This window comes from Gavia stellata, chromosome 7 (assembly GCF_030936135.1).
Source record: "Gavia stellata isolate bGavSte3 chromosome 7, bGavSte3.hap2, whole genome shotgun sequence".
Lineage (NCBI taxonomy): Eukaryota > Metazoa > Chordata > Aves > Gaviiformes > Gaviidae > Gavia > Gavia stellata.
The window spans coordinates 19,048,181-19,076,111 of record NC_082600.1 but is presented as its reverse complement, the minus strand read 5'-3'; the positions used below and the strand labels follow the sequence as shown (position 1 = coordinate 19,076,111).

The 27,931-nt window shown below is 39.2% G+C and overlaps 3 protein-coding genes across 4 annotated transcripts in view; all 3 read right to left on the bottom strand.

Annotated features, from left to right (window-relative positions):
- TRIP11 (thyroid hormone receptor interactor 11) overlaps positions 1-4,337 on the bottom strand; it is a 33,637-nt gene extending 29,300 nt beyond the window's left edge. The window contains exons 1-3 of the mRNA XM_059819405.1: positions 4,199-4,337; positions 1,549-1,613; positions 192-302 (exon numbers count right to left, since the gene is read on the bottom strand). Of these exons, the coding sequence (XP_059675388.1) occupies positions 192-302; positions 1,549-1,613; positions 4,199-4,337 (315 nt within the window). The remainder of the gene's footprint in view (positions 1-191; positions 303-1,548; positions 1,614-4,198) is intronic.
- Positions 4,338-10,180: 5,843 nt separating this feature from the next.
- On the bottom strand, positions 10,181-24,421 carry ATXN3 (ataxin 3). The gene is made up of 11 exons (XM_059819425.1): positions 24,391-24,421; positions 20,614-20,778; positions 20,042-20,086; positions 18,589-18,674; positions 18,126-18,192; positions 15,698-15,785; positions 15,312-15,444; positions 14,037-14,212; positions 13,485-13,608; positions 12,647-12,735; positions 10,181-11,973 (listed from the first exon to the last, which is right to left on the bottom strand). Exons 1-11 carry the CDS (start codon positions 24,412-24,414, stop codon positions 11,879-11,881), a joined length of 1,092 nt encoding a protein of 363 aa, XP_059675408.1. The 5' UTR covers positions 24,415-24,421; the 3' UTR covers positions 10,181-11,878.
- Positions 24,422-25,093: 672 nt separating this feature from the next.
- NDUFB1 (NADH:ubiquinone oxidoreductase subunit B1) lies at positions 25,094-27,848 on the bottom strand. Of its 2 annotated transcripts, none has more exons than XM_059819856.1 (3): positions 27,783-27,848; positions 26,619-26,763; positions 25,094-25,431 (listed from the first exon to the last, which is right to left on the bottom strand). In XM_059819856.1, the coding sequence occupies exons 2-3, from the start codon at positions 26,756-26,758 to the stop codon at positions 25,395-25,397; spliced, it is 177 nt and encodes a 58-aa protein (XP_059675839.1). In that variant the 5' UTR covers positions 26,759-26,763; positions 27,783-27,848; the 3' UTR covers positions 25,094-25,394. The 2 variants fall into 2 exon arrangements, with proteins under 2 accessions (XP_059675839.1, XP_059675841.1); XM_059819858.1 differs by having other exon boundaries at positions 26,619-26,760.
- Positions 27,849-27,931: the final 83 nt, after the last annotated feature.

Genomic DNA, 27,931 nt, shown 5'->3' with positions numbered 1-27,931 from the left:
CCCAGCAGCTCTGCTTGTATTACATGATTCAATGAAATATATCTTAGTATCTACATTAACAAGCCAAGAAACCATAACTGTGACCAATACTTCCACTGAAAGAGCACAGATACTATAACAAAAGAGATTAAACAGCATAATACATAAGTTTATTGGAGATACTTACTCAAATATTTTACTCGGTATCCTACCTCTTTCTGTTGAAGCTGATTTCGGTACTCTATAGATAACTGCTTTATCTGAAGCTCTGCTGCTTCATGCTTTTCTTCTAAATCACTACAAACTTTTTTCAGTCTCTCGTTCTAGCAAAAATGAGAAATGAATGTTGGTAAATTTAGAACAGTTCTTACAGAATTAGAAAAGCCTAAGCCTACTGAACAGTAAGGAAATCAATTAAATTTTACAGATTTCTCATGTTATTTCACTCAAAATACACAGTAACAATAACTCCCAAGTGTGGGCCCAAAATCACGTTCACGTCCAAGCTTTTAATTTTTATATGGCACGGAATCACAGAATCACTAAGGTTGGAAAAGACCTGTAAGATCATCAAGTCCAACCATCAACTAACACCACCGTGCCCATTAAACCATGTCCCACAATGCCTCGTCCACACGTTCCTTGAACACGTAGCTCACTTTCAGAAAAAGGTTTGTGGTGACCAGAGGTAAACGCCAAGAAGAAAAATTCAAGGCTGAATTACATCTTAGCATGATCCACAGGTGGAATTTAAGAACAGGCACAGAGCACAAATTGGAGCTAATATCCATACAGTCCAGTATTCTCTCTCTGACATTGGCCAATAGCAGATGGCAAGAGTCTAGAAAAAGGACAAGCAGGAACAGTTACTTCCCCAAAAATACTATCTTAACTTCTCCATGCTCTTGAGGGCTGAAGACATACATGAAAGTTGTTGGTTTACAGCCATAAATAAAGTCACAAGACCAACAAGTCCTTTGTAAAAGTACACAAAGCCACTTTCCACAGGGCACATGGGACTTGTGAGCAGTTTTGGAAGAGCATGAGCATCCGTAGCTATGTCAAAATGGCCATCCAATAGGGCAACAGACAGAGAACTGCATCAGGGAACACGCACTCTGTATTCTTTGAAACTTGCTACAAAAGACATGCTATCCAGCATAACCGGGCATTCCAGATCTGCTTTTATTTGTGGTCATATACAAAACGCTATAAACCAATTTTAACTCTTTACCAGCTAAAAGTTAAGAAAATTTAAAAGATTTTTGCATTTGCAAGCTTTTCAGGGCCAAGTCTATTGCTAACATGATAGTTAGGAACAGTTGCAGGATGCAGCAGTGAGCAAAAGATAAAAACTTGCACCACATGCATACTCCAATAAACAAATGCATCCCCCTAACTGTGATGGCAGTTTGTCACCAAAAAAACAAGAGCCACATTCTAACACCACTGTCACCCTTGTTTCTAGATTTACCCAGGGACAAGCAACTTCAGTGCAGTATTTCACCTTTACAATAAACAAATGTTATTTATTGCTTTTAATTACAGTAGTGTTCCAAAATTTCTTACTTCAGACTTTTGTGCTGCATTAATACTTTCTATTTCTCTGAGTCTAGAATTGGACATATGGAGTTCTGCTGCTGCATCTGAAAGAAAGAGAAAAATTTTTATTTTTATTAAATAACTGATGTCTACTTAACAGATTAAAAGTAAAGATCACAGTTATTAGTAAGTATCTTACTTTAGACTGCTTCAATGTTCATTCCTAGGTAAATATCAAAAGCTGCTTTAATCAGAACACTGTCAGAATTATTTTTCAGTCCAGAGAGTCTTTCGGAACCTAATTTAGTCCTCTCTTACCTAGGCTTTAAGTCAGATCACAAAACTAACAGAAAAATATGGATTTAAGCTTTAAAATAAGGGAAATGAAAAGTTTTACTTCACTATTCTGTGTCACTGAATCTGTTTTTCATTTAGGACTTCGCCCTTGACCTGACAGTTGTGTTGTTCTCAGTAATCTCACGTGAAGCTTCAAAACAAGAATTAGTTCCCTAATACACACAACAATGACTAAATATTCAGAAAAAACCACCAAACCCAAAAAACCCCGCAAAATAACCCACACAACAAAACACCAACCCTGCCCCCACATAAAGGCACAAAACCTCCATAACACTTACTTTCATTTACAAAGGTGACACAATCTACCATAACAGTTTATCTAATACAAAAAGCATATAATTCTGTCCCTGGATACTCCTCCTTTAGTGATCAACCCTCCTCAAACAGGCTATGTTTACTTCTCCCATGTCCCACTTTTAATGGGTAGAAATACCACACTTTGTTTTACTAATGAGAAATCATCCTGAATTGACTATAAAGCAATGTTGATAATTTTTCAAAATTTGAAATAAATATAATATTCAAGTAAATACTGTATTTCATCATTTCCTATGTGCTGTTTAAAACTGATGCAGCTCAAGTGCTGCAGAGGCAACAATCTACCCGTGAAAACTGCTAAACTGATGACATTAAAGTCTATAATCTACAAACACCATCCTCAGTTCAGATGGCAGTCAAAGCAGTGAATGTAAGGGATAATATTAAAAGTTAGGAAACAATTAGAAAACTAGGACATTAAAAAAAGGAATGTAAGGAACTGCTTGAAAAGTGTTCTTTAGGCCACATAGTATTTAAAGGTCTTTACAGAAGAGTATTTAGATGCCACTAGATTTTTACACCCTCAAGGCTAGTAAGCCATAAAAATGTACTACTCTGAAATTTTTGGAAGACAGAAGTTGTTCACAGCAGTATCTAGCAGTCAAGTACACCTGGAAGTAACTATTGAACATCAACACATCTTTCTCGCACAAACTAAAGCACAAATGTATGAATCGGAATCTCAATTTATCTTTAAAAAGGCAAAACAAATGCACTAGATGACTACACAGTTTAGCAGTGTAAAATAAGTTTCCAAGCTAAACTAATATGAATTTTGGAATTTAAAAACAATTCTAAGCAAGTCTCTCAGAAAAGTGGGGAAAAAGATAACTTCGCAGTTATCAGAATAGATTTCCCTCTTCCAAGCATTTTACCTGTATACCAAAAAAACCCATTCATATGAGACCAGTAGTGTTAGTTTGCCAACAAGATTTATAAAATACTTTCACAATACTTCATAGTTGTGAAGTTGCAAACAAAGCATAACTGTTTAATTTTACATTTAAGATGAGTATTCAGAAGTCTTAACTGTTCTTTGTGGTTGATATTCTTAACCCTGTTTTGAGAATGCTCATTTTTTTCAAGAAGTTACAGTTTCAAGATGTTAAACACCACTAGTGGTATTAACCTATCGATATTTATTACCACGTTATACAATTGCTTCACTAGAAAAAACAGAAGTTTTATTCAAGAACTCATAATAAAAAGGCATTATTAAAAATATGGAGAAAAGACTATAGTCCTGAAGAAAGTTACTATTACTTTACTGAATATCTTACTCTGATGTCTCTGCTTTTTTGTTTCAATTTTGTGTTTTAAGTACAAATCATCCTAGCTTCTAATCCCTATAAAACAAGGGCCATGTTCTCCTACTTGGCTGTAGGAGAATGGTAGAACTCGACAGGTTTCTCTGGGCCCAAATGAAATGTAAATAACAAAAACATCAGAAACACTGGACTGTGACACGTCAGACTCCGCGTCAGACTCCGCCTGTGTGACACGTCAGACTTAGATGACACCGGTGGCAAAAAAACCTCTGTTGTACTACTCTGCATTTTATGAAACCACTCTGAAAGCAACTAATCAAACGGGGTTTTAGATAAACTAAGCAAACAGAATGGAAGAAGAGCGTTGTGTGCTTTTGTTACTGCTCACACAATTCACAAACTTCCGAATAATAAACCCAGATCAGGTCTACCTCTGCTATTATAGCCTAGGAATAGGTTTGTTTATTCTCCAGATCCTGAGGTCACAGGGGCGGAATAAAAACGAAAACACAGCCAGCAGCTCTCCCGAAAGCCGCGGTTTAGCGGGACCGTTCAGCTCGCTCGCAGGCCCCCGCCACTGCCGATCCCCGAGGAAACCGGCGGCCAGAGGAAAGGCCCCCTCACGAAACCAGCCCTGTCCTAGCAGGTACGCACTGAACAGAGACAGCCCCGGCAAGCGTCCCCCCCCGCCCCCCGCCCGGCCGGCCGGCCCGGCGCCTCACCCCCCTTACCGCCCACTTCCTCCGCGCCCTCCAGCAGGATGTCCTTCGTGAAGCTGGAGATCTGGCCGGTGAGCGAAGACAGGCTGCCCCCCACCTGCCCCAGGGACTGACCCAGCCCCGAGCCCAGCCCGCCCAACCAGGACGCCATCGCCGCCGCGCAGAGGGCTCCGGGCCTCACTCAGCCCCACGCCGGGCGGCCCCCGCAGCTGGCGGCCGGCTGCTGCGGGCGAAGGGGAGGCCTCTTCCTCCTCACTAGGGAGGGTCAAGGCTCCTGCTGCGGGCTCAGCAGATCGGTCTCGACGACCCCTCCGCCAGCGCCGCGCACATGCCCCCAGCACGACCCGGCTCAGCACGACCCGGCTCAGCGACTCCTCCCGGCGGCTCCAGCCTCTGCCACCTCGACAGCGGCCATGACACCCCCTCCCTAAACACTATCGACAGCGACCACAGCCGGCTAGAGCGCCCCCACGGCGGCTATAACGCGTACGCGGCAGCGGAGGATGCCGGGATAGTGGTGGAGCAGCGAGGGCGGGGCCCGGAGAGGGCCGGGCCGGGCCGGGCGGGGCGGTTGATGGCAGCCGCCGGCGGCCGCGGGGTGGTGCACAGGGGCGGAGGCAGCGTCCCTGCCTGCGGAGGGGCCTCGCCCCCCGGCGGGGGGCCGTGAGGGCGCGTGGTTTTGGAGTGCGCGTTGCGTCAGAGGAACAAAACCAAAACCGCGGCAGGTGGTTGGGTTTGAGCTTCTGCCGCGGGGCCCACCGCGTCAGCGGGCAGGGCTGGTGCGTCTCCTCGCGTGCGGAATGAGTAAATCAATCTTAGCCTGTGTAAAAGTGAAGCTGGGGGAACCCAGAAGCTGCCACTCGAAGCTGTGCCGGTCGCAGCCGGTGAGGCCGGGCGGCAGCCGGGCCCGCAGCGCTGGGCGAAGCGAGCGGCGGCCGGCGGTGGGGCGCGGCCGGCGGGCGGGCCGGCACGCTGCGGACGTGTCAGCCGCGCTGGGAGCTGGGCCCGTCCCGCCCTGGGATTGACGTGAACCCGACCGAACCTTGCTACGTACCATACTTGGGTCATGCGTCACCAACAAAACACGGTGTCCGACTGCTACAAGAATAGACGCATTTTGTACTCGAATATACAAATATACACTATACAAACCATGCAAGTTCCTGAAAGGCGAGGCCCCTTCTGCTTTGGATGTAGCTGCGATGGATGTTGGTTGGATTTCCAGCCACAGCCCTGACACCGGTCCCATTCAAAGTTCTTTTTGATCGAATGAGGTAGTTAAAATTATTAGGGACTACAAGGAGTACTGCACTGTTACAGAAAAAGCAGTATTAGAAAGAACAATACAGATATAAAAAATTCCCAGTAACTGGAAATAAAATACAGGGGAGCTAGCTCATTGCTAGTTTCAAAGTAATAGCTACATAAAAGGATTAATAATAAAGCACCACACCAATGGTAAAATTTCACAGGTGAAAACATTTTTAGAGAGGAGCTGAGAATGCAGCAGGCACAAAATGCATGCTCTGGCTGGAGGTACAAGCCGACAAACATTACCAGAAGGGGATGGCAAAGCCTGCTTGTTGCTTCCCAAACGGCATCTTGCAGAGCCTTGGTGAAGGGTTCCTAGCTGGCCTGCCATACTGGATTGCCTTTTTAGCTTTACTGCCCACGGTTGCTCAGAGGCAACTCTGAGGTTGGGCATAGTATGCGGTCCAGGAGTTTAGAAGTTAAAGTAACTGAAAGAGCTGTCAGGTTCAACAATTTTCTAATAAAGATTGCTTTCCCTCTTCTTCAGCAAACAATTTTTCCATCCAGTTGATCCATTACTGAATTCTAAATTTAACAGTGTATTTACCACCCTTACCATTATCCATAATTAAAACAATCATACACTACTTCAAATCCATTTCTAGCTCAAAAAAAAAAGTATCAGAATTGTAGGAAGTATTAGTGCTGTGATACAGCATGAAACATGAACATGTCTCTTAACTGGTTTTGTTAACTTTAATTTAAAACATTGGGTTTAATAGAGATGAAAGTTTATGATGCTCAAAACACCCTATACCATAGTTTAACAAAAAACTGTATGGGTCCACAGGAGATAAAAGATGTGTCATTTTTTCCAGTAGTGTTTGGTTAATTAATTTTTATGGGAAACTGTCTTAATGTTTTTCAAATAAGATCAGGGATATTCTCCAGACTTTTAGAAATAGAGATGATAATGTCTCCTAGTGTGGTTCATTTTATAAAGCCAAGTAAGGCAAGAAGTCAATACAGTAGCACAGAGGGCTTTTCTTCCCACCTTTTTAATTACTACTCTTGAAAAACTAGAAACTGACTATTTAGCATCACAGCAAATTTTTAACTGACTGGCTTTATCTACTGTTGATAAAGGTATACAGAAATCATCCAGTATATTCTCTGGATTGACTGAGCTACAAAAACAGTGCATTGTGTCACAAAAAGGATGTGTATTCTGGTAGCAAAACAGGAAACATTAGCTTATTTTAAAATTAGCATACGATTTTAAACATGTAGCATAACTATAATCAGCACCAACTTCCTTCCTAATAGGAGTGTCTTCACGTAAGTTTTGGAGTATCAACAGATGAAAAGACATCAGAGATGACAAAATGTCAATTATGAGCAACAGAAAGTTACCCCACTGCTAATGTACGTACACAACATCTGGTGCAAAGCCCATTGATACCAAAGATGAGATTTTAATGTTTGATGATTCTGTGCCCAATTCACATATAAGGGAAAGCACATATGCAAATACTCAGATCAAGAGAGAAACATTAGAAGCTATAACCATATTTATTTAAAAAAGTGATATCAAATACAACTATATATATTCGTGCCTATTTGGAGAACATTTTCAAAATACCAGACAGCACTGCCATTTTCAGTCAAAACATTCACAAAGCATTTCAGCTTTCCTTTTTTTAATCTCTTCAGTATTATATGCTTTATATACACAAAATAGAGAAAAAAAGTACAGGAATCCAGAGCCAAAGACATGATACTGAAAGCAGAGTCTCAAGACAAAAAAATCTATTACTGAAAATGATTTCTAAAATACACAAGTATTAGGCAAGAGATGAAAAAAATTACTCCCTTACAAAATCTTAACTCTACACTGTTTTGTACACATATGGTTTCATGTAGCAAAAAATAAAATTTTATCAATGCTTGCATGCTTTAAAGACAGTATCAAGGTTTTTCTCTTTTTTTTGCTCAGTGGCATTTAAATATTACATCCCTTTCTGTTCAAACCCTTTTAGAAGTTTCCCCTCCTGAATTCACACAGTGGCTATACAGGGGTGGTGGTGGGGTTAAAAAAATAAATCTAAGTGTAGTAACAATTATTTGCTTTTCTTAACAAAGAAAATAAAGTAAAAAACATTTTGATTTGGTAAAAGCAGCTGAAAAAAACCACACGTACTTTGACATTCTGAAGAACTGTAATTGGGGAAGGATCTGACTATGGCAGGTTAAATACTAAAGCATTCCCTCCATGTCTGAAATGCAAGTAAGGCAAAATGTGTGTGTATGCAGGTTGAAGTTTATTGCAAAACAGCTTATGCTTTTAAGATGCAAACCTGGCTAAAACACAAAGAAGCTACTAATTTGAAACTGAATAATTGGGTATTTGGACCCAGCCAGTTTGAATGTATTAAGTATTGCTCTTACTTGAACAACTGATTATGTTTATGTGGGGAGTGGGTATGTATGTATGTATTACCTGCTAGACTTTGTTGGTTCTTTTTTGTTGTTTTAAAATGGTTTGTGAGTAGCTATGAAGATTTCCCAGGAGTTAATTTTGTTTTATGCAAGACAGTAATGGCTTACCAAGTGAGCAACATAATTTTATACTTAAGCCCTTAAAAAAAGTTTCCACTTCAATTTTCCTTCTCCTTGGATTCTTTTTTCGATTCCTTTAAAAGTATGTGCTGGTAACATGAACTGTACAATACTACTTCTTTGTAAGTCTGAGTTCTAGAGCTCTCCAATCCTATTCCCAATAATATTTCTCAGTAAAAAGGCCACCATTTATACATTTTCATCATTATTTGAAACAATAACTAAATGCTAGAAAATTTCACAGATATTTTAAAACTGTAACACATTCTTGTTAATTTTTAAAAGCCTAATTTTCAGTTTTGTAATAAAAAAAGCAGCTTACAAATGACAGTATTTGTCTGAGATACAGAAATAGAATTGTTTACTAGACATGTGCAGAAGCCATTTTAAACTTCCTACCATTTTATAGATTTGTAATAGAAGCAATAGTTGAGCATTAAAACACAATAGAGATTTAATTTGTATTGGTTATTTTTAAGTAGTCTGCAAAGTAATTAAGTATGAAAAATAAGAGTACCTTAGCTGAAAATTACATTTAAACTTGCTGAAGTTGTCTGAAGGGTACAAGGAGCCCAAAAATGTTGGAGTAAGCCAGTATTGTATCAGATTAGTTTCAAGCCCAGAAAACTGTGAGCATTTAAATAGCTCATAATTTATACCTGCTGTGCCTAATAAGAACTGCATTCAAGCATGACTGCATTACAACACTTTTTCCTCCTGCCCTCATTACAAGACCATGAAAGCAGTTTACAGAATTATATTTCCAGAACTAATTTTGGAAGATATTTAAGTATCACTCATTCCCCCTATCCCTTTGATTTCTATAGGCAGAAAAACACAAATTACATCACATGGACTGTTCACTGTGAGGAAGACAATAAAAATCTGTTGGATGAATGAAGTCTGAAATTCCCTCATATATCATACTGTAATAAAAAAAAAAATCAATTTCTGCTCCTTTACAATGGACTTTGGCCTAAAGCTACAACATGGGAAAAAAACTATCAGCTTCACAGAATAGGTAACACTAGGAATAGGCTCTAAATTAGTAAACACCTTATGAGCATAGTTCAGCCACGTTGAGAACTGTTTATCACTGAAAGAATGCACACCAAAAAATGAGATCAGCTTTTTATTGGCAGCTTCTTGGCAGGTCCACACATTTTGAACTTTAGGTCTGTGTTATAAAATATGTACTGTCAGCAATTACCTTTGGTGCAGTTAACCTACATAGCTTAAATTGCTACCACTTAACTGCTTGACTAGGCAGATACACCTACTTCATTAAACTTGACATTCCTCTGAAAATCAAATTGGTATTTGTAAAGTGACAGTGTTTCTGCACAGGAAGGAATATGGTTAGCCCTGTAATGACTGACACAGTTTTGTTTTTCAGGCACTGTTACTTTATATTCCTTACATAGTAAAACACTTGGTGATGAAGTAACCAACAGTGACATGAAAAGTCAAAGGCAAACCTCCATGCTTTAGTGATTATAAAAATATGTAATTGTCATGGGTTACAGTTAATGCAATTCAAAGGACTTAGATTTTTTTTTTTTTTACTATAGGGCTGCTATGCTATATAGCTATAGAACTAATACATTTTATTATATTCTTATAATAGAGGATAAAAGGTCCAAGTTGCAAGTACTGGTATCAAACTGCCAGTCTATAACTATTTATAAAAATGAGAGTCTTACTTCAGAATCAGTTTATGGCACAACAAAGGAAGAGAAATTAAAGCTGTGGATAATTTACAGGTGAGCAAAGAAATTTACATGTGAGCAAAGAAATAATTCAGTGCTTTAGAGATTTTTCCTGTTTTCAGTTTCATATAAATTTTAAACTGAAAGCAGAAATTTATATCCTGAAAAATACCACATTTCAAAATGGCATATGCACCCTTGGACTTTTAAAGCAATTGTTTAGCTGTATTAATTTGAGACATTACAGATATTAATTATAACATGCATGACAGGATTATTTAAAAAAGAAAATTTAAAATCGGTTTTTAAAAAGTAGTGCTGTCTCATGTCAAAATCCATATTGTCTTACACGTACCAGTGGTTCTGATGACATTGGTGGATATTCAGCACACAGGTAAGGAAAACAGAAAGAATTTAACCCAATTATGTATAATAGAATAATATCCTAAGCTATCAAGAAGCCATTGCTGTAAACAAATCTTTACTGAGAGGTAAAAGCCCTTTCATGTACAGTACTACTTGATGCTGAATGTGTATTTCCATCTAGCTACCATTCATTTCATACTAAATTGTAATTAAATGTTACTATTGTGCAATGATTAGCTTTAGAATATTTTGATAAAGAAATTTTGGATTATCTTCAGAAGATTCTTAGAATGCCTGTGCTAACTGTCAATGCAGTAAGTGGACTACAGCTTACATACTCTACCTACATCATATTTCCATATAATTTATATGTAAACAGAATTTGTATTTCAAGCACCATTTAGGAAAATGAAACATCTCTCAATTGTTGCACTGAAGTTGAAGGTCAGGTTTGGTCACCCTGTTACACATTCATCCTGGATATCAAAGCAAATGCCTTACAACCAACAGCATAAGCTATCTCACATACTTTGCTCCACAATTTTTCTCAGGATCAGAAACAGCATGGTTAAAAATTTTAAGGTGCATGAATAAAGGCCATTCCTGAAAAAGTTGCAACATTCTGACAGACACTCATAAAAAGCATTTCAGAAAGAACTTCCACACCAACATAAATATTAATTCTTAAAAGGTCTACTTGCACAGGGGTCATTTCAGACTGCAGGAACGCATCTTATGTGTGTGGCACTGACTTTATGGCACCTAAATCCCCTCCTCCTTTCTCCTAGACTCAGTTACAGCTCTTTAATACTAAGAGGCCAGAATGAAGGGTTGAGCTTGAAGAGGAAAAAAGACTCCAGAAGAGGCAGAAAACCTGTTTAACCCAACTGATTATATGCTACTTTTATAGTACAGACAGTGACAGAACTAGAAAGAGCATAAAAAAATCAAAACCAAATAAAAGCCAAACCAAACAAGGCAAGTTATCTGCCAAAAGACAATAGGGCAATGCAAAAATCCTATTTTCAACATGGATTTGAAAGTTTTACAGTTGGAACAGAAAGCAAAACCAGAAAGTGTCAGAAGGTGAGAAGTCACTGAAAGATTCAGGAGTAACATCATAATCAACAATACACTGAAGATTTTCATATGAAATTTATGGATTCATGTTTCTCCTGCAGAATGGGTCATTTCAAAAGTGGACAACAGGATTGCAAACTTGACGTTAAGTCATTCAGAATAAACAATCATAAAATAAATTATCTAAGATAAACAGAATTTAATTCTTTTCCCCATTTTAAGTGATTTCTTATAAAGAACTTAAGTCATTTATGAGCACAACTTATTACTTGTTTTTATTTTTCCATTAGTACTGAAGGAAATCAGTTGATGCTGGTGTTTGGCACCTTTTGTATTTTCTACAGAATTCTTCAAAACAATTTAAACTTGCTTTTTAAATGCAAGTTACAGCTGCTACACATGTCTAACTTTGTTCATGTGACTAGTTTAAGTAATTTTAATACAGCTACTCTTCTGAACAGATGTTCTGTAGTAGGAGTGCTACAGTTTTCTAAATTAGTGCAATCTTTTTTGTATTTGCAGATTCCCTCTAAACTCTGACCTCCAGTCACCCTTTTATTCCTGCTTCCAGAACTCTGAAACAAACCCTGCCTGTGCAACTTCCACACAGTAAAATTATAATGGAGACTTAGTGTTTTGACAATAAGAAGGAAAAAAAAAAGTTGGGTCATTTCTCCTCATCTGTATTCAAGTGGTTTCTAACAGATTCCAGAGACATATTCATGGCTGCTTGAAGCATGTCTTCTTCACTCATATCACCTCCTAAAGAAAATAAATGCATCCAAGTTGTAATAAATGCACAGAGCTAGTTCTCAACTGTAGTTAAATGCTTTCGTTGTTCCTTTTGTGCACAGCCACCTGTTTCCACCCCACTCCCAAAATTGTTTTTTTGTTTTTTTTTTTTTTTTAAAAATCATTGAACATTTTGCACTTAGCTTTCCAACCACAACAGTCAGTTTGTAACAACACACATTAATTTTGGATCATCAATACCTAATACTGGTAAGGCCTACATACTTATGTTCTACTGCAAACTGGTTCCAATATTTTTTTCAGATATTACTCCAAGTTTATTACATTGTCAAACAACTTTAAAAGTCATCTAGAAAACAAATTGTTGGCACAAATCGCAAAGATTACAATTTGTAATGCTCAAACAAAAAAAAACAACAAAAAGCAAAGACAGAACTCAAATGGTCTAATAGTAACACTCTTCACTTTTAAACAGGATGTTGACATTCAAAGCAGAACAGGCTTTTCAAGGAAGCGATCCTTTCCTTCACTGCCAGAAAGAGTAATGGTTGTGATACATAGTCTGAATGGCTGCTGGAGTGAGGAAGTAGGCAGACATCGAAAGTCAGGAGACAGAGCACAATACGAAGGTGAAAGAGACATAAGTATTTCAGTGTTGGAAATAAAGTTTAAAAAACAATACCTGGATCAGCTTCTGGAGTGCCTGAGCTTAGAGTTCGCTTATCATGTAGGTTCGGGATCCGATCTTGCTGCTGTAGCTGTTGTTGCTGCCTGAAAGTGTTATACATTTGTAAGAGAGTAAGATTAACATCAGTATGAGACCTGTATCAAGTCTATTTCATTTTAAGGAAGACCAAGAGTGAGAAGTAGAAGCTGTTTGGTAGAATAACACCACTGCACCTAAAATCTCTTTAATTGTTTCACCTTGCTAACCTTCAGACACCTATCTTCCCAAGATATATATTCCAAGGCCCATTACTATTTTCCCAGAATTCGGATGTTCTGCATTCTTATCCTCTCATGCAAAGTCTAACTCCTCCCATCCATAGCATTTCTCCCTCATCTTTATTTCCTCCATCACTAGGAGACAGAGATAAGGAAAAGCTACAACAATACCACAGCTATGTGTTAAGAAGGTACTCCAGAACAGCAACACAAAATATCATCTAGAATGTTTTCATGAGATGCACATCAGAGGCATCACTACCAAAAGCAAAGTCTTAGAGAAAGAATACTTTTTCTTCAGGAAGATAATTACAGAAATTTACAGGATTTCATTTAAAATACTTCTACAACATGTATGTTTTCCTTCTTCACAAACTGATGTTACATTACTAACAGATTCCCTCTTATTTACAGGTTTCTTTTCTTCGCAGGAACGACCTGGGAATACCAAAATCCAGATACTGTTAGGAAAACATGTTAAGAGAGAAAAGTTAAGCCAGACTGCAGTCAGAAACCCATCCACGCCCCAGAAGCACTGAAAAGTATACCATGCAGTTTTCTATCAGCTACTTTACTTTTCAAAATACACTTGTCTTCTCCTTCGCAGTTCTTCTGAAGAAAGGGAGTCTGTCTGACTGGTGTGAGGCGACTGAGGAACATTCTGTGGTAACGAGTCCAAGAACTCACTTTGACGACTACCTAAAACCAAAACATGCCATATCCTACTAATTACAGTAAAATGAAGTTAGTAAATAAAATATAGCTTAAGAAAATGTCTTCAAACTTGAGAGGAAGAAAGAGACTTGGAGAAATAAGCACCTAGGCTAACTTCACTTGATACTATCTCTCCTCCTCACCTTAGGATTGTTTCCCTTCCCTCCTGCCACCCTTTGCCAATTCATTCTTGCTTCCTAATGATCACTGCTAACATGAAAGTTGCAGCTTTTCAAAAGGCAGAAAGGAGATAGCTACAGGAAATTCTGCATTGTCCTTCCATGCCTCAAAGCCAGTCTTTTCAGAGAGCTTGACACATGCTGGAAAAAGCGGCTGACTGAAACTGATTTCAGTAGCTGCCTAAAGCATAAGCAACTTGAACACTGTAAGAGAAATTTAGATGAGCACTGCACCTTGCATACTGAGTTGAATGGCTCTGCGAAGATCAGCTTCTTCATCTTCCATATCAATTTCCTGCCTACTTAAAGCCAGGGCTCTCTGAAAATTCTCTTCATCTTCATCTAACATGCCTGTTCCATCAAAAGGATGGTTAACTTCTATTGCTTGGTCCACATCACTTCTGGGTAGCCTGTGAAATTGATACATTTATGGCAGAATTCAGACAGAAATTATATTAACTTTTACTGTGAGATTTAAAGTAAATATTTTCTGCTGGTTTAACTCTACTTTTTTTACCTTTGGAAAAAAACATTTCTATTGTTAAAATCTGTTATATATACAAATATTTTTATTTTTACATGAAAAAGCACAAGAAATGAAAATACTGCAACTCTAAACCCATGCTCATGGTGACAAGAATCTGTTCGATAGAAAAAGCTTCAAAAACAATAAGGCTACAAAAAGCAAGAATTCATATTAATTGAACCTAATGCTATTTAAACAGTTACATTAGCAGAAAATAGTGCATGTTGTTTTCTCCTTAGGAAGCTTTCATGACCACACTAGAGCAACAGATGCTCTGTAAACTATACACACTTCCCATGTTATTGCCAAGTAGTTTGTTTTTATTCCACCAATTTACAACACCAGTTTACCTTTACAAAGCGGAAGAAATAATAATGAATAATTCCTCTGAAAAGCCTTAAGCCTTTTTATCAATATGCAATTTATTCACTACGGAAATGTGGTAAAATTATTGCAGAAGTCATACTATATATGCTTTTTATGCTTTCAAGGATGTTTTATATTAGCAGTATGCATCACAACAGAGCACCAGCACAACATTTACAGTGAAATTATTCCAAAAGGGAATGCTGTATGCTTTATATGATGTGGAATTCAGATATGGGTTTCTCGTTCTTTTCTACTTACAACAGAATGCACAAGCCAGTCTTAATTATAGATTGATTACCACTAACCATAGTTTGGTAAGATTTGCTACCCCATTTTACTATAATTGGAAAAATATTGTAATCATGAAGTTCAAAGTCTGCACTATACCACACTTACGCACATGGAAAGATTGAATCCTTATTACGATAGTTTTTGCCCACTTAAAATACACCATTTGTATTCTACCAACTTGCTTTTACCGTGTGCAACAGTACTAAGTGTATTGCACTAAAGGTACTTCTAATTGTGTCTTAAGGGGTTGTCTCCATGTGGACATTAATCATGGAAACAAATCATAGTGAACATTATTAAAATGAAATCGCTATTTACCTTACCTCTGATCTCTTGACTGTGCTGTCTCTTCTCCAATTAGTTTTGGTCGCTGCATCTGCTGTACCCGAATCATCTGCAATAGTTGATCAGCCTCACAGTCTGGCAGGTCACCTTTTACTACAAATATGGAATAACCTGAGAAAAATAAATCGTAAGTCTACAGCATTAAGGTGCATGCATAAACACTCTAAAATGCCAGCTATATGGAACACAATGATGTGCAATTTATTACAACGTAAGGCTCTACCTTTTATTATAAGGAGTTGGGTTATTTCACTATTTCAATCATAAAACTAAAGGAAGTTAACTGAATACATAAGTTCTCATAAATAATGATTATTACCTACTTTTAATTAAATGAGATTTAACATCTGCAAGTTACTATTACCTTCCTGTTGTAATTGAGCCAAGAAAAGTGCAAGATATGTATCTGATATTAGTTCTGGACCCATCAAGAGAGAGTTCAAGTTAAACCACTGTAATTAAGAAAAAAAAGGTTTGAGAGAACAAATTAGCGTAAAGATTACTCAGTAATCCATTTCTGTACATTGTGGTTGTTTTCTATGATGGAATATCCGAATAAATCTAGTAAAATAATTATCAAATTAAAAGTCTTTTGAAGCACAATACTGATACAGCTAACAGGAGATCTGAAGTGGGGAAATTACTGCACGCTGTCTTCCATTACTGAACACTGGTATGAGGCAAACTAATTAAAACAGATAAATCTAAATATAACAGTAGAAGAATTATTTCAGACATCATTCTAAAATTCTGCTTAATCCTAGTTTTACATCAGTTCAGAAACTAATGAAGGAAGAAACTCTTCATAAGTTAATGCTGTATCTTAAGAAATTAATAGATATAGGAAACAGCAGTTGAATTCTTTCCATTAAATACTTTCATTAAACATGCCACCTTTAATAGCTGGTGATGCTGAAAATTATTGTTTACTTCTCTCAGAGATAATTTTTAAATTTAAAAATGAAGAAAAATTAACTCAAATTTAATATGCTGATAGTACAGCATAGTATTACAATAGGGGACACTTGAGATAAACATACACAGATCATTTCTAGTTCCCTGAAGACAACAACTAGTCATTTATAGTACTTCTTCTAGAGAGAAAAGACATTCAACATGAACGCCAACATATTCACCTTTAAAACCCCATATGTATTGCAATAAACCTGAAGAATCTTTTTTATACCATACTAGCTCAATATTATCCAGTTTTAACCAGGAAGCACCATTTCAGATAGTAGAAGGAGAATTCTACCTCTGTTCTCACAAAAATGCATTTATCTACCCAAACTTCCATATATGCAGTCATACACATGCAGTCAGGCCCATATTATAATTTACCTGGAATATAGGTAAGCAACTATCTACTGTTCTGTCATTCAGTCACTTTATTTGTCAAAAAACACCCTTTGCCACTAGGAAGGGGCAAGATGACCAACAGTGTAGGAGCGGGGAATAAAAAGTTCCGTAAACAAATACAATGGACATATTGCAGACCAACTTTTAAAAGGGACTATTGGAGGAAGAAGGTTTGGTAAACTAATCTTGCTTTAACAGAAGAGAAGCAGGTCAAATCTAAGTCAACCTATTTTATTTATCTTTTCTCATTACTCGCTAGATAACAGACACCTAGTATTGTCTTCATGTGGCTACAAGCCACATGTACAGGCAAAAGACATCCCCCATCCAACTTAAAACATTTTGGGCTAGAATGCTATCTCACAGAATTCCACCCAACATGGTTGTATATCTAAGGAACATTCCTGTACTTTTAAGAGACCATTCAGCCTTTTTGATATCAAATATACAAAAATTGCCTGTAAACATTGGCCATACTTTTAAACTGCAGCAGAACAGCAGAGTTTAGTTTATTTACTCACAGGTGAATTTTTTTTAAATTGCGGCTTGTTTTTTTAATCTGGATGACAATGTAGGTAGCCACCACTTGCAAAATGAACCAAATGGGGTAAAGAGAGTCCTGTCTGCTATTGTAGACTCTAAACACTTATTTCATGAACATTTTCTATGACAAAAAGAAACCCTGAAAAGAACCAAACACCAAACCAGCTTATGTTGTATGAAAGCTTATGCAGTATGATCCAGAACAATGACTGGCTACTGAAATAAAACACTACATTGGGGTTACAAGGGACATGGGTGTGACTTAAGTTATTATATAGGTACCATATACACATATGGCCAACCCTTATCTTTAATAACTATTTCCTGCTTATAATGCAACTGTTTCAGAAAGTTTTCTAAAATAGCGCAAAGTTGCGATCTACTTTCCCCAACCTTATCCTGATGGATACTCTTAAATACCAGCAATCATAAATACTAACACATTTGAAATTTGAACTTTTTCTTATACCTACTGTCCATTTAAATGAGCAAAATGATTTTTACAGTGTCAATAATTTAGTTCATTAAAATAAGTTTACATTCTACAGGGATCCTAATCCTTGTCTAGGACTCCCCCCTGTGCAATTTTTCTCCTATTTTTCACGAAGAAAAGAAAGAAAAGAGCTTACATCACACAGATTCTACCAGAGCTGCAGCTCCCTAGAGGACAGGTTCAAAGGGGAATTGATCATAGGGTCTTTCCCCAGGCTAACATTCATAAAAAGCTGCCTGGCATTTTTCTGATATAACAAACACTTTTTCTTAAACATGGGATATTATTAAAACAAACTGCAGCAAAAGCTTGCAAAAGGCCAACACATGGTCCACTTGCAACCACTTTTCCACCCCCATCCTGAAGTAAATTTTTAAGTAAAAAAAGACAATGTCACCTGTTTTCCTAACTTTCGAACTGTAAACCAGTGTTCCTTATAATTACAAATAAATGACTTTTCATTTCTGTAAAAAGAAAAACAAAAGGTATAGATAAAATTAAATACTCTAATATTGGAGTGCATATTAATGTTTAAGTTCTTTGCTACCGCTAATTTACATTTACATACTAAAATTTCAGTAATACAGCTGTTGATGTTAGAGTTCTCATACTGCTTTCATAACATTTAGGAAGTTGTCAACATCACCGAAATCTCCATATGCCTGTGATGCCACAGATACTGAGATACCATGAAGGCAGAGCAGACAGATGCTCATATACACCCCCAAAAGGAAAAAATTGAAAGACAGAGGGAATAATAAAAACATCAGAATGCAACGAGCTTGAAATAGTAATTTTAAAGAAAGATTTAAACAATAGATTAAGAGTATTATTTTTCTGTAAAATGAAGGCCATCTTACATAGGGTCGATCCCAAGCCTCTGATACTCTGGGCTGTTGAAGAGGATTAGTTCTAAACCCCAAACTTTCAAGGCATTGCTTATAACCTGTCAAAAAAATAGCACTTTTCATGAGTCAAACCAGTCAAATCTAAACTTAAGCAATGCAACACTCTTAGCTGCTATAAACAATTATACTGTTTTCATAAAACTGAAGATTTCAAAACATTGCTAGGAAACCTAGGAATCACATTATTCAAAACACAACTGTCATGAATCTACATGCAAACATAACATGCATACTATATCTAAGAGGAAGTAACAAAACTAAGATTTAACTGAAATGTGTTAATAAGCTTACTCCCCCACACAAAGCTGTAACCTCACCTCCCACAGACATTTCATAAGTTGTCATCTCTCTGCTCTCAATGTACTGCTCTGCCGTCCCTCCCCCTGCAATCAAATGTCATCCTTCCCCACAGTAACTATTGGAAATTTTGCACCACTGGATTGTCACAGGATCAGTGAGGTACATGAGTACAAACTCTTTTACAATAACTCTTTAAAACTATCTGATATAATGCTGTAAGAGATTTTAAATTAACAATTCCTCTTTCTTTCAGCAAGCCAACTATGTAGCAAGTGAGCAAAGCAATGAGACAGGACAAAAAAAGTAGAATATGAGGAAGCATTTTTTTTTCGGCTTCAATATTGAAGCAGCACAATCAAGAATACAGGAAATGCCAAACTGTTAATGGTTTCTCACTGAGTAGAAAAACATCCCTGTCCTGCCATAAGGAAGAGAGGCTCTCAAGGGATTCTGGAACATTGACAAGCACCTCTGAAAGCTCAGGAAACAGCCAAAGGTGCAAAGCATTGCCTACAGCTCTAGTCTAGACACAAGCCCAATTCGGTGTTCAATACCTTCTTTTGTTGTTTCTCTGGTTTAAGTATTTCTTATTAATTACTTTTCCATTATGGTCCTTAAAAAAACAGAAAAAGAAAAAACCCAGCTCTAAAGTGTCTGGAGTGTGTCATAAAACTGGAATGCAGATATTGCAGCTTTTTCCATTTTGCAGATCACAGTGATAACCCTGTAACCGTTGCCAAGGGCTCTACAGTCTGTAATCTGAGAAAACAATCTCAAGTCTGTTTTTTCACCTGTAGCCTGTGAGAGGCAAGGTCTACACCTGAAGTGCCCATAAGAAGCAACTTAGAAATCAAGCTTATTGCCAGCAGGTGTCATTTCACAGTTCAGGAGTCCATGCTTCTACTACATGTTTAAGGGCCCATGAACTGAAGAACTCCAAGTCACTGCTCTTAATGGAAAACAATCTGAAGATTTAGAAGTCCAGCACTTAATCCCATTAAGCCTGTAAACTGGAAACTAGATGAAAAAGCTTGATGCCATTTAAGTTATGAGAGAACATACATTGTATAAATAAAAAATTCTGTCAGTATAGAGCCATGCTTACTTGAATTGAGAAGAATCCACTATCATCCATATTTACAGAAGGCTGCTGCTCAGTGTGAGGTTAGGAGGGGAAAAAAGGGAAAAATGGTGTAAGCATAAAAGGTCAGAAATAATTCACTTTTGAAAATAAATATAACTGCACATACTTAAAGCAACAACTAAATGTGTCCTAGTCTGTAAGGCTGATTACAATGCCCAAATAAGCTTATTAATTAAAAACTCAAACCTTTAAATTAGAAATGCTCAGTGCTTAAAGGACAGCCAGCCAGAACTTCTGTTCCTATCTCTGCCACTGGCTTAAAGACAAAAGGCAAATCACTGATCCTCCTCCTCACCATGCCTGACCTTCCCACCTGTAAGATGATGTACCTTTTTGTAGAATTAGTATAAAGCTGTACTAGTAACATTTGAAAATGCCAAATTTAAGATAAGTGAATGAAAATGCCTATAAAGGATAGAAGTTTTAGCACTAGGAAATTAACCCTCTCTAGCTACACAAGAACAGCAGGTCTGTGCTACGCAGTATTAGATTTCAGGCAAATATGAAGCAGCCTCAAATTAAGAAGGTTTTACCTGTAAAAATGTTCTATATTCTTCACTAGACACTCCTCCCTCTGCCATTCTCATTCTTTCTTCCTCATCCAACTGTTGTGCAATAGAGGATAACTCAACAGGACTAAAATATTCCCCTTGGAGCAAGTTATTCAGACAGTGCTGAGCACACAATGAGCCTTCTTGCTAACATTGGAAGAGAAAAAATACCAAAGACAACAACAAAAAAAATCACGTTAATGTTTTACTCTGTAAAATGACTCAACCATTTCATTCTGGCAAACTTCCTGCTCTCCCCACTCACCCAGAATGCCATATATTCTTTGGATGTATTACTCTGCAAGCTATAGAATACAACCCTCCCATCAATTTGATGGGGGGAAAAACAACATGCATACTGTATTTCCTCAAAGGAAATAAATTTCATATAAAAATGTTATTTTTGAAAACACTGTAAAAATTGCCAGTGGCCTGACCACATCACACAAGGACTCTGCAACCATCAGGACAACGAATTCTGTCCTCTTCCAAATCACCACCACATGAAAATGAAATGGCTTAAATATCTACTGTCCAGTAACAAATGCTTTCTGCAACAGATGCTCTTGTTCTTTTTAAACTTTTCTTCCCTGCCAGGTGTGGCTATTGGCAATCTGCTCTCCACATGTGGCTAAAGAAAAGCAGACCCTTAGGACTTCATTTCAGGTTACTCACCCAGTTCAGGTTATAACCAATTTGTTTATTGCCAAGAAAGTGATTAGGAGCTGGAGGAGCAGTAAAGCTAATTTTCCACCTTAAATTTATGTATAGGAACTAGGTGAAATAAGCTAATACTACTGGTTCTAAAATCTTGATGACCATGATGAGGTGACAAGAAAAAAATTAAATCTAGCATATTAAACAATGAAATATTTTTGTGGATAAACCATTTAAATGGAAAACAGATACTTTGTTACGTATCCAGCACATCGGAGATAACAGAAATGTAATATAACATTTATAGACTGTCAACCCAAATTAAAAATGAGTAAATTAGAAATGTCAGTCATGATTCCTTAAGCACAAATGAAAAATTATCTGAATGAATGCATGTCAGGCTCCATCATTTTCCTAAGTGCAGATAAAATACTGCCTTGTTAAAAAAAACAAAACCAAAACAACCAAATTACAGTTTCCCATGAAAAGCAACCTTTCTTTACAAATAACTAAACTACAAGTGCAAGACAAGATTAACGTAAGTTTTAAAATCCTGCTTTTCTCTTCTGGTTTAATCAGTCCTCATTCTTATTTACATTAAGAACTCTAATATGCATGCACTCTATTAAAAACAAAACTAAAACCCCTCAACAAAACCAAAGAACACCCCTCCCTCCCACCAAACTCAGAAACTAAGAATACAAGATCATGGCTTGGAGGAATATTGTTTTAACTTCCATGAAAGCCTCATACAAATCACATGCACAAATCCCACATGATCTCCCTTACAGCAGGAACCTCGAAAGTTCCCTTTACCCTGGATTACAGAACCTTCCTAGGGCTTCATCAGTCAATTGAGCAATGAGTTATTAAAGCTAGACTGGCTGTACAGCCAGGGTTCAACAGAATCCAGAAACCTCCTCCAGCTCATGCCCTTCCCACAAGAAACTCAAGACTAAACACCAGCTCCTGCCCCTTCGGGACAACATGCCTGCTGCCAGTCATATGATAAAACTGTAACAGAAGAACCTGCTCAAGAATCACAGGTTTCTCCACCAGAATTATATGAAACTGATTTAGAAACAAAGAGATATTAAAATACTTTTGAAAATTAGTTGTATTACAGGCTTAAATCTTAATTTCACTAAAAGGACCTTTCTGTATTTGTACAGTTTTATCTTAAAGTAATAAACATTTTCATATGCAAAATTTGTACATATTAAGTGCAAAATGCAGAAGAGAAAACTGATCATACAGTTTTTAATGAACGTTAACTTCAAATTTTTTTGTGCAGAGAATACTGCATCTGTCTAATCCGAAATGCCCTCATTGAAACCTATCCTGCTATAAACTGCTGCTCTGCTTTCAGTGTTTTCAACCACTTCTATTTTATCAAAGAACCAACTTCTAAGATAGGGGCTCCTTAAGCCTCATCCTTAAGTCCTACTTTCTGCAATAGTCATTCCCCTGTAAAAATGCCACATTGCTTAGGCCTTTGTTTTGTTCAATTTCCTTTATAAATGCTATCTTTTTCATCCTTTTTATTGGAATATCTGAGGCATGCAGATTCAAGTCAGGGGTGTGTGTGTATATGCAGCACTTTAAATATTTTGACAGGAACTGAGATGACGCATTTGATGGTGGGAAAAAATACCCCTTAAGAAAAAAGACAGAGGTTCAGTTAAATGTTCTCTAGAATAATAACAAGATAAAAATATTTGGTACTCCAATTTAAAACAGGCATTCAGGTGTAACTTCGTAACTGTGTAGCTAACTTACCAGGGAGCAGATCTGTTTCACATGTGAGACACCCAAGACTGTACCCCGCCTTCCCCAAAACCTGTAGCAACTACAAATTACAATCAGCTTATAACTTCAAATGCATTATGCTCTGTCACTTTGATTTCAGCAGAGTTTTGTTATTAATCTAGGAAGCAACTTATTCATAAAAAAGTTATTATTTCATTATGTGACAGGCTAGGCCAGATAAAACAAAGGTACACTTGAACTAATTTTCAAATCTAGACTGGAACTCAAGGTCACTGTAGCAGAGACCATAATGGCTGAAATCCAACACTCATCCTCTGAACAGCAGCTGTTTTAACACCACAATGCTTGCCAAGTTTTGCAACCCAAACCTAGTTTGAGAGGTTCTATGGATTTCAGAACAGTAATTTTTTTTTTTTAAACAAAGTTATACAGCTATCTTGCTTTATTTGCCAAGTAAACCAACCATTATGCATGAAGACAATGTATACAAACTAGTGTCAATCTTAATACAATAAAGGTGCAGGCACATTGGCAAAGCACATGAAAAAACCCAATTATATTTGCAGAGCATTAAAGTATAAATAGCTCAGATTTGGGAACCTGGCTAAATCACAGCAGTTCATAGAAACATTTGTCCTCCAAAACAGGAAACACTGTTCAGCACACAGAAGCACAGTACATGAATTAATACTTCCTTAACAGCTCACCCCTTCCCTGCTCGTTACACAACCACAACCAAGCCAGGCTAGGTGAAAAGATGTGTTTGAGAGCACAGAAACAGCCCTGCCTGCCGCTTCTCATTTTCTCGCTCATTTCTCAGCCACACGAGCTCTCTCTCAAGAGACACAAGCAGCTGTTGCCTGCCCCTTCCCATACTTGAGGTCTATTTCTAAAGGCCCAAAAGCAGTCACCGTGCGAGAAAAAAGGCTGAGGCTCAGCCCTAACCCTCTTTGATCTCCAGTAACAGCACTTCCTCTCCCCGCGGAGCCGGCAGGCCTCGCAGAGCCGAGCCACATGCACCGGCACCGCCGCGCAAAAGGGCCTCAGCTCCCCCCTGAGACAGAGGAAACCGAGCCGCTGCCCCATCCTGCCACCGGAAGGGTGCCGGGGAGGGGCGCGGTACGGCGGCCCGTCAGGGCACAGGCCAAGCATACCCCGTGGGGACTGGGAGCTGCCTCGGGGCCAGCACAGGGACGGGAGACCCGGCCGCCGCGCCGAACAGCTCCTTCAGAGAAAGCACTACTGGCCCAGGTGGCCAACCGACAGCACAAGGTCTGTCAGGCGGGCAAGCCTCCGCGCAAAGCAGGACCCTCCCCCCAGCCCCTCACTCACCCGCTCATGGAAGATTGACTCCATGTTTATTGTGAACGGCCAGCAGCCTCCGCCTCACGTGACCTCCCCAACCAATCAAACCGTCCTTTGCTCGACGACCCGCAGCAGCTAATCCGCGCAGGCCCCCCTGCTGGGCTAGGCCGCCCGGATGAGGCAGGCGCAAGGGCTGGTGGCTGTGGCGGCGCCCCCTGTCGGGAAGGAGGCCGCCGGGCTGATCCGCCGCCAGCTCCCGCCCGCAGGGAGCGCCCCCGCGCGGCGGCCACCGTGCAGTGCAGTGCAGGGCGGGCGGGAGACCGCGCCCTCGCAGTCGAACACACTCGTACTACCGGTCCTCGTGTTCCGAGCGTGAATTCTAGATCACCCTGAATCTCCCGTTCCTCGGAAAGGCCACGCTTCCCCATGTCACCGAGTTTAGCAAACGCCCAGCAGTCCAGTTCCCTTCCTGTTCTCACCAGCTGCTCGTCCCTTCCCCTCCCCGTTCTCCCGCTGGGTCACACCGCGGCAGTACCCGCTTGCCGCCGCCGTTCCAGACAGACGAGCCTACCGAGGAAACCTGGGAAGAAACTTGTTCAGGTTCAACCAAAAAAACCAAACAACTGTTGACCACATTCTGGGCCTATGTTAAGCATTCCTTTGAAGGCTAGTTCATAAATTAGCTATAAATACATGAATTCCACACCATACAGATCAATAACAACATAAATTATTTTTGCATAGTTTTTCTTTATTACATAATTCTTCCCGCCCCTCCACAGTATGACTTCCAGAGACAAAAATTTCTCAACCCTTATGGACTAATGGAATCCCTGGACACATGTTAGTTATGTAATTAAATCACCTTCCAAAATGTAAGATTGGAAATTAAACTAGCACTGATGAACTGCAGGTGTCCTTTTCTGTAGCTTTACATATTCTCTCAAGATAAAAACCATAAACCTATTCTTTCAACGTGTGAGATAAGATGATGAATCAAACGAAAATATTTTCCATTTAATCAGCAGCCTTTATTTCCATGTAGCTTCTTCACCAGGCTTCAACTCTCTGTGCATAAAGAAAAAAACAGAGGGAAGAGACTAAAATTAGGGTAATTTTTGTAGAATAATCACTAATAAATGCAATTAATTATTCTACAGTACCTTAATTTTGAGTTATGTATAAATTTAACTTTCCTTGGAATCGTTGTCAGCTAAAAATCTTTCAATACTGATAAGCTTCCTCTTTCCTTTCCAACGCTTCAACGGATTGAGTCCTCTCAACTCCCATTCATTTAAACGGAAGTGCAAAGAGCTGACTTCTAAGAAGTTAACAGACCTTTTACATGATGGGATCCAAAAGGAAAAACTCTACTTCTTTTAAATATTAAAATTCATTCCTTTAATGGGAAGAGAACTAGGTGTGAAAGCAATAAGCTGAAATACTAGTCCACCTTCACCAGCAACTGTAGTAAGAAAAGTGCTGATGTAACAGTGGGGTAGATTATGTCATAAGCTTACTTTCTTACTCAAAACTAATTTAGGTGAGACCAGAGTGAAAAAAAAAAAAATTCCACCTGCAAACTGATAACAACATTCCTACTATTAGTCCATGCTAGGCAGCACGATTTTTTTTTCTGTTGTTTCATTAACCCTATGGTCTAATATAGAATTCAGAGAACTGACATAAGGGAGGCAATGCATTAAATTATCTAAATTATCCCTGAGAAGTCAGCCAGTAAGCCCAAACTGATCAGTGTATATCATCACATCCTTCAGTGAAGATACAACAGTTGCCAACATAAATGTTGTTAATTTTCAAAAACTTGGTTATTATTTTTAAATTACACAAATATATAAAAGTATTGAGTTTAAAAGTGCTGTGATAATTTTAAATTTAAGACAGAGGTTTGCTTTAATCCACTGAAAAGTTTAAAATTAAAATTCAAGCACTGTTTCCCACTGAAGTTTTAGAGAGAGACAAAATAATGGTTTCCACATTTCATCACTAAGAACTTGACAGCAGTTAATGATCCTTTCTTTCATGACTAAGATGGCTCCTAAAGCCCTGATTTTCAGAGGGCATTAGTGACCTAAAACCCTTCATGAATGCTTGCTGAAATTTTAAGGGCTTTCTTCCCTTTAGTATTTTGACAGCATCACTGATTTTTTTTCCATACTTAAGACTCTCAAAAACAGAGAAGGACTTTGCAAAATAACTCTCTCTATATATTTAAGAGGCATCATAAAGCAGACCTTCTATATAATAGGCTCTTATTTCTGAAGGCAGACAGTTTTTCATCATTCCTTCTGTCCAAATAGCATCCAATCACAAATCCTAAGGGAACAAGGATGTGAACCCAGTGATCACGCACAGCTTGGGCGAAATTCACCATGACTGCTAGAAAGAAAAGCATAACAGTTAACAGTTACTGATAAATCTGTACATGGAAACTGCTGTATACCTGGTACCTTTAATCTCACTCAGTAGGATCCTACAACAGCATAATAAACATGAGGGCCATCAAACAAGTCCTACAAGACACATGCTGTTCTCAAATCCATACACAAGTTTCTTAGAAATAATCCTAACTAACTCTTGGCCCTGTGAAATAGGATTTTATCCTAAAATGGGAGAGAAATGGTACATCCCCTAAGATATCCCCCGGTGAAATAGTTCCACTTAAATGTTCTACCGCAATGTACCCATTAAAGTAACTCTAATGATACACAAGTTTGCTGTTCTGTAAAACATTATAAATGCATTTATGACCGAAACTGTAGATGGACACCTGATCTGTAACAAGACTGAAAGCTAAGCTGTATATTCAGTGGTGAACTGACAGGTAGGGAAGAAAGGACATTTCTAAAATCCAGCGAGCCTTTTCCAACCTCACCAAAGCCTTCCAGGTTAGCGTCTTGCTGGAAGTTATTAGAGACACCACGGAAGTCATACGGCTGCGAGCTCAAAACTACATAGTAATGACCGAGGACAGACACAAACGGCGCCGATCCTCGCTCAGCCGCTGCGGGCCGGCGGCACACCAAGCGCCTGAGGCGGTGGGGGGAGCACAGCGGGAGGCACTGCCCTCTCCCGGCCGCTCCCTCAGCCGGCCGCGATGGCGGATCGGGCCGGCGCTCACGGTACTGACCCATGTGAGGGCCCTGCCAGTCTCCCGGCTCCGCCGGGCGCGCAGAAACGCTGCCCCCAGCCTGCCTGGGAACCCGCCCGTCCCCCGCACGGGCAAGAGCGCCATAAAGCCCCGGGGCTGAGGGGCGCTCCCGCCCGGCGCCCCCGGCCCCGTGTCCCGGCCGAAGGGATAGGGGACAGGGCAAGGCGCTCCCGGGGAAGGCTGGCGCCCGTACCACGGAAACACCCTCTGGGCTGCTCCCGCCCCCCACGCGGGCCCCAGCCGTTACCGCTCCTCGCTGCCGCCGGGCCCCGCGCAGCGGCCACACCAAGGGCGACGGACAACGGGCGGTGCGAGCAGGCCGGGAGAGCCCACCGGCTGCGCAGGGAGAGGGGGAGGAGGACTCTCACCCCCGGCGGCCTCGCGGTGGTGCCGTCC

Coding starts and splice junctions, on each gene's coding strand:
- ATXN3 (XM_059819425.1), bottom strand. CDS start 24,414: ATGGAGTCAATCTTCCATGAGCGG. Junction 18,193..18,588: donor AGGCTTGGGATCGACCCTAT/GTAAGATGGCCT, acceptor TTCTTTTTACAG/AAATGAAAAGTCATTTATTT. Junction 12,736..13,484: donor AGACAAGTGTATTTTGAAAA/GTAAAGTAGCTG, acceptor TAACACTTTCAG/GCAGCAACAACAGCTACAGC.
- NDUFB1 (XM_059819856.1), bottom strand. CDS start 26,758: ATGGTGAATTTCGCCCAAGCTGTGCGTGATCACTGGGTTCACATCCTT. Junction 25,432..26,618: donor AAGAGCCTATTATATAGAAG/GTCTGCTTTATG, acceptor CTTTATGCACAG/AGAGTTGAAGCCTGGTGAAG.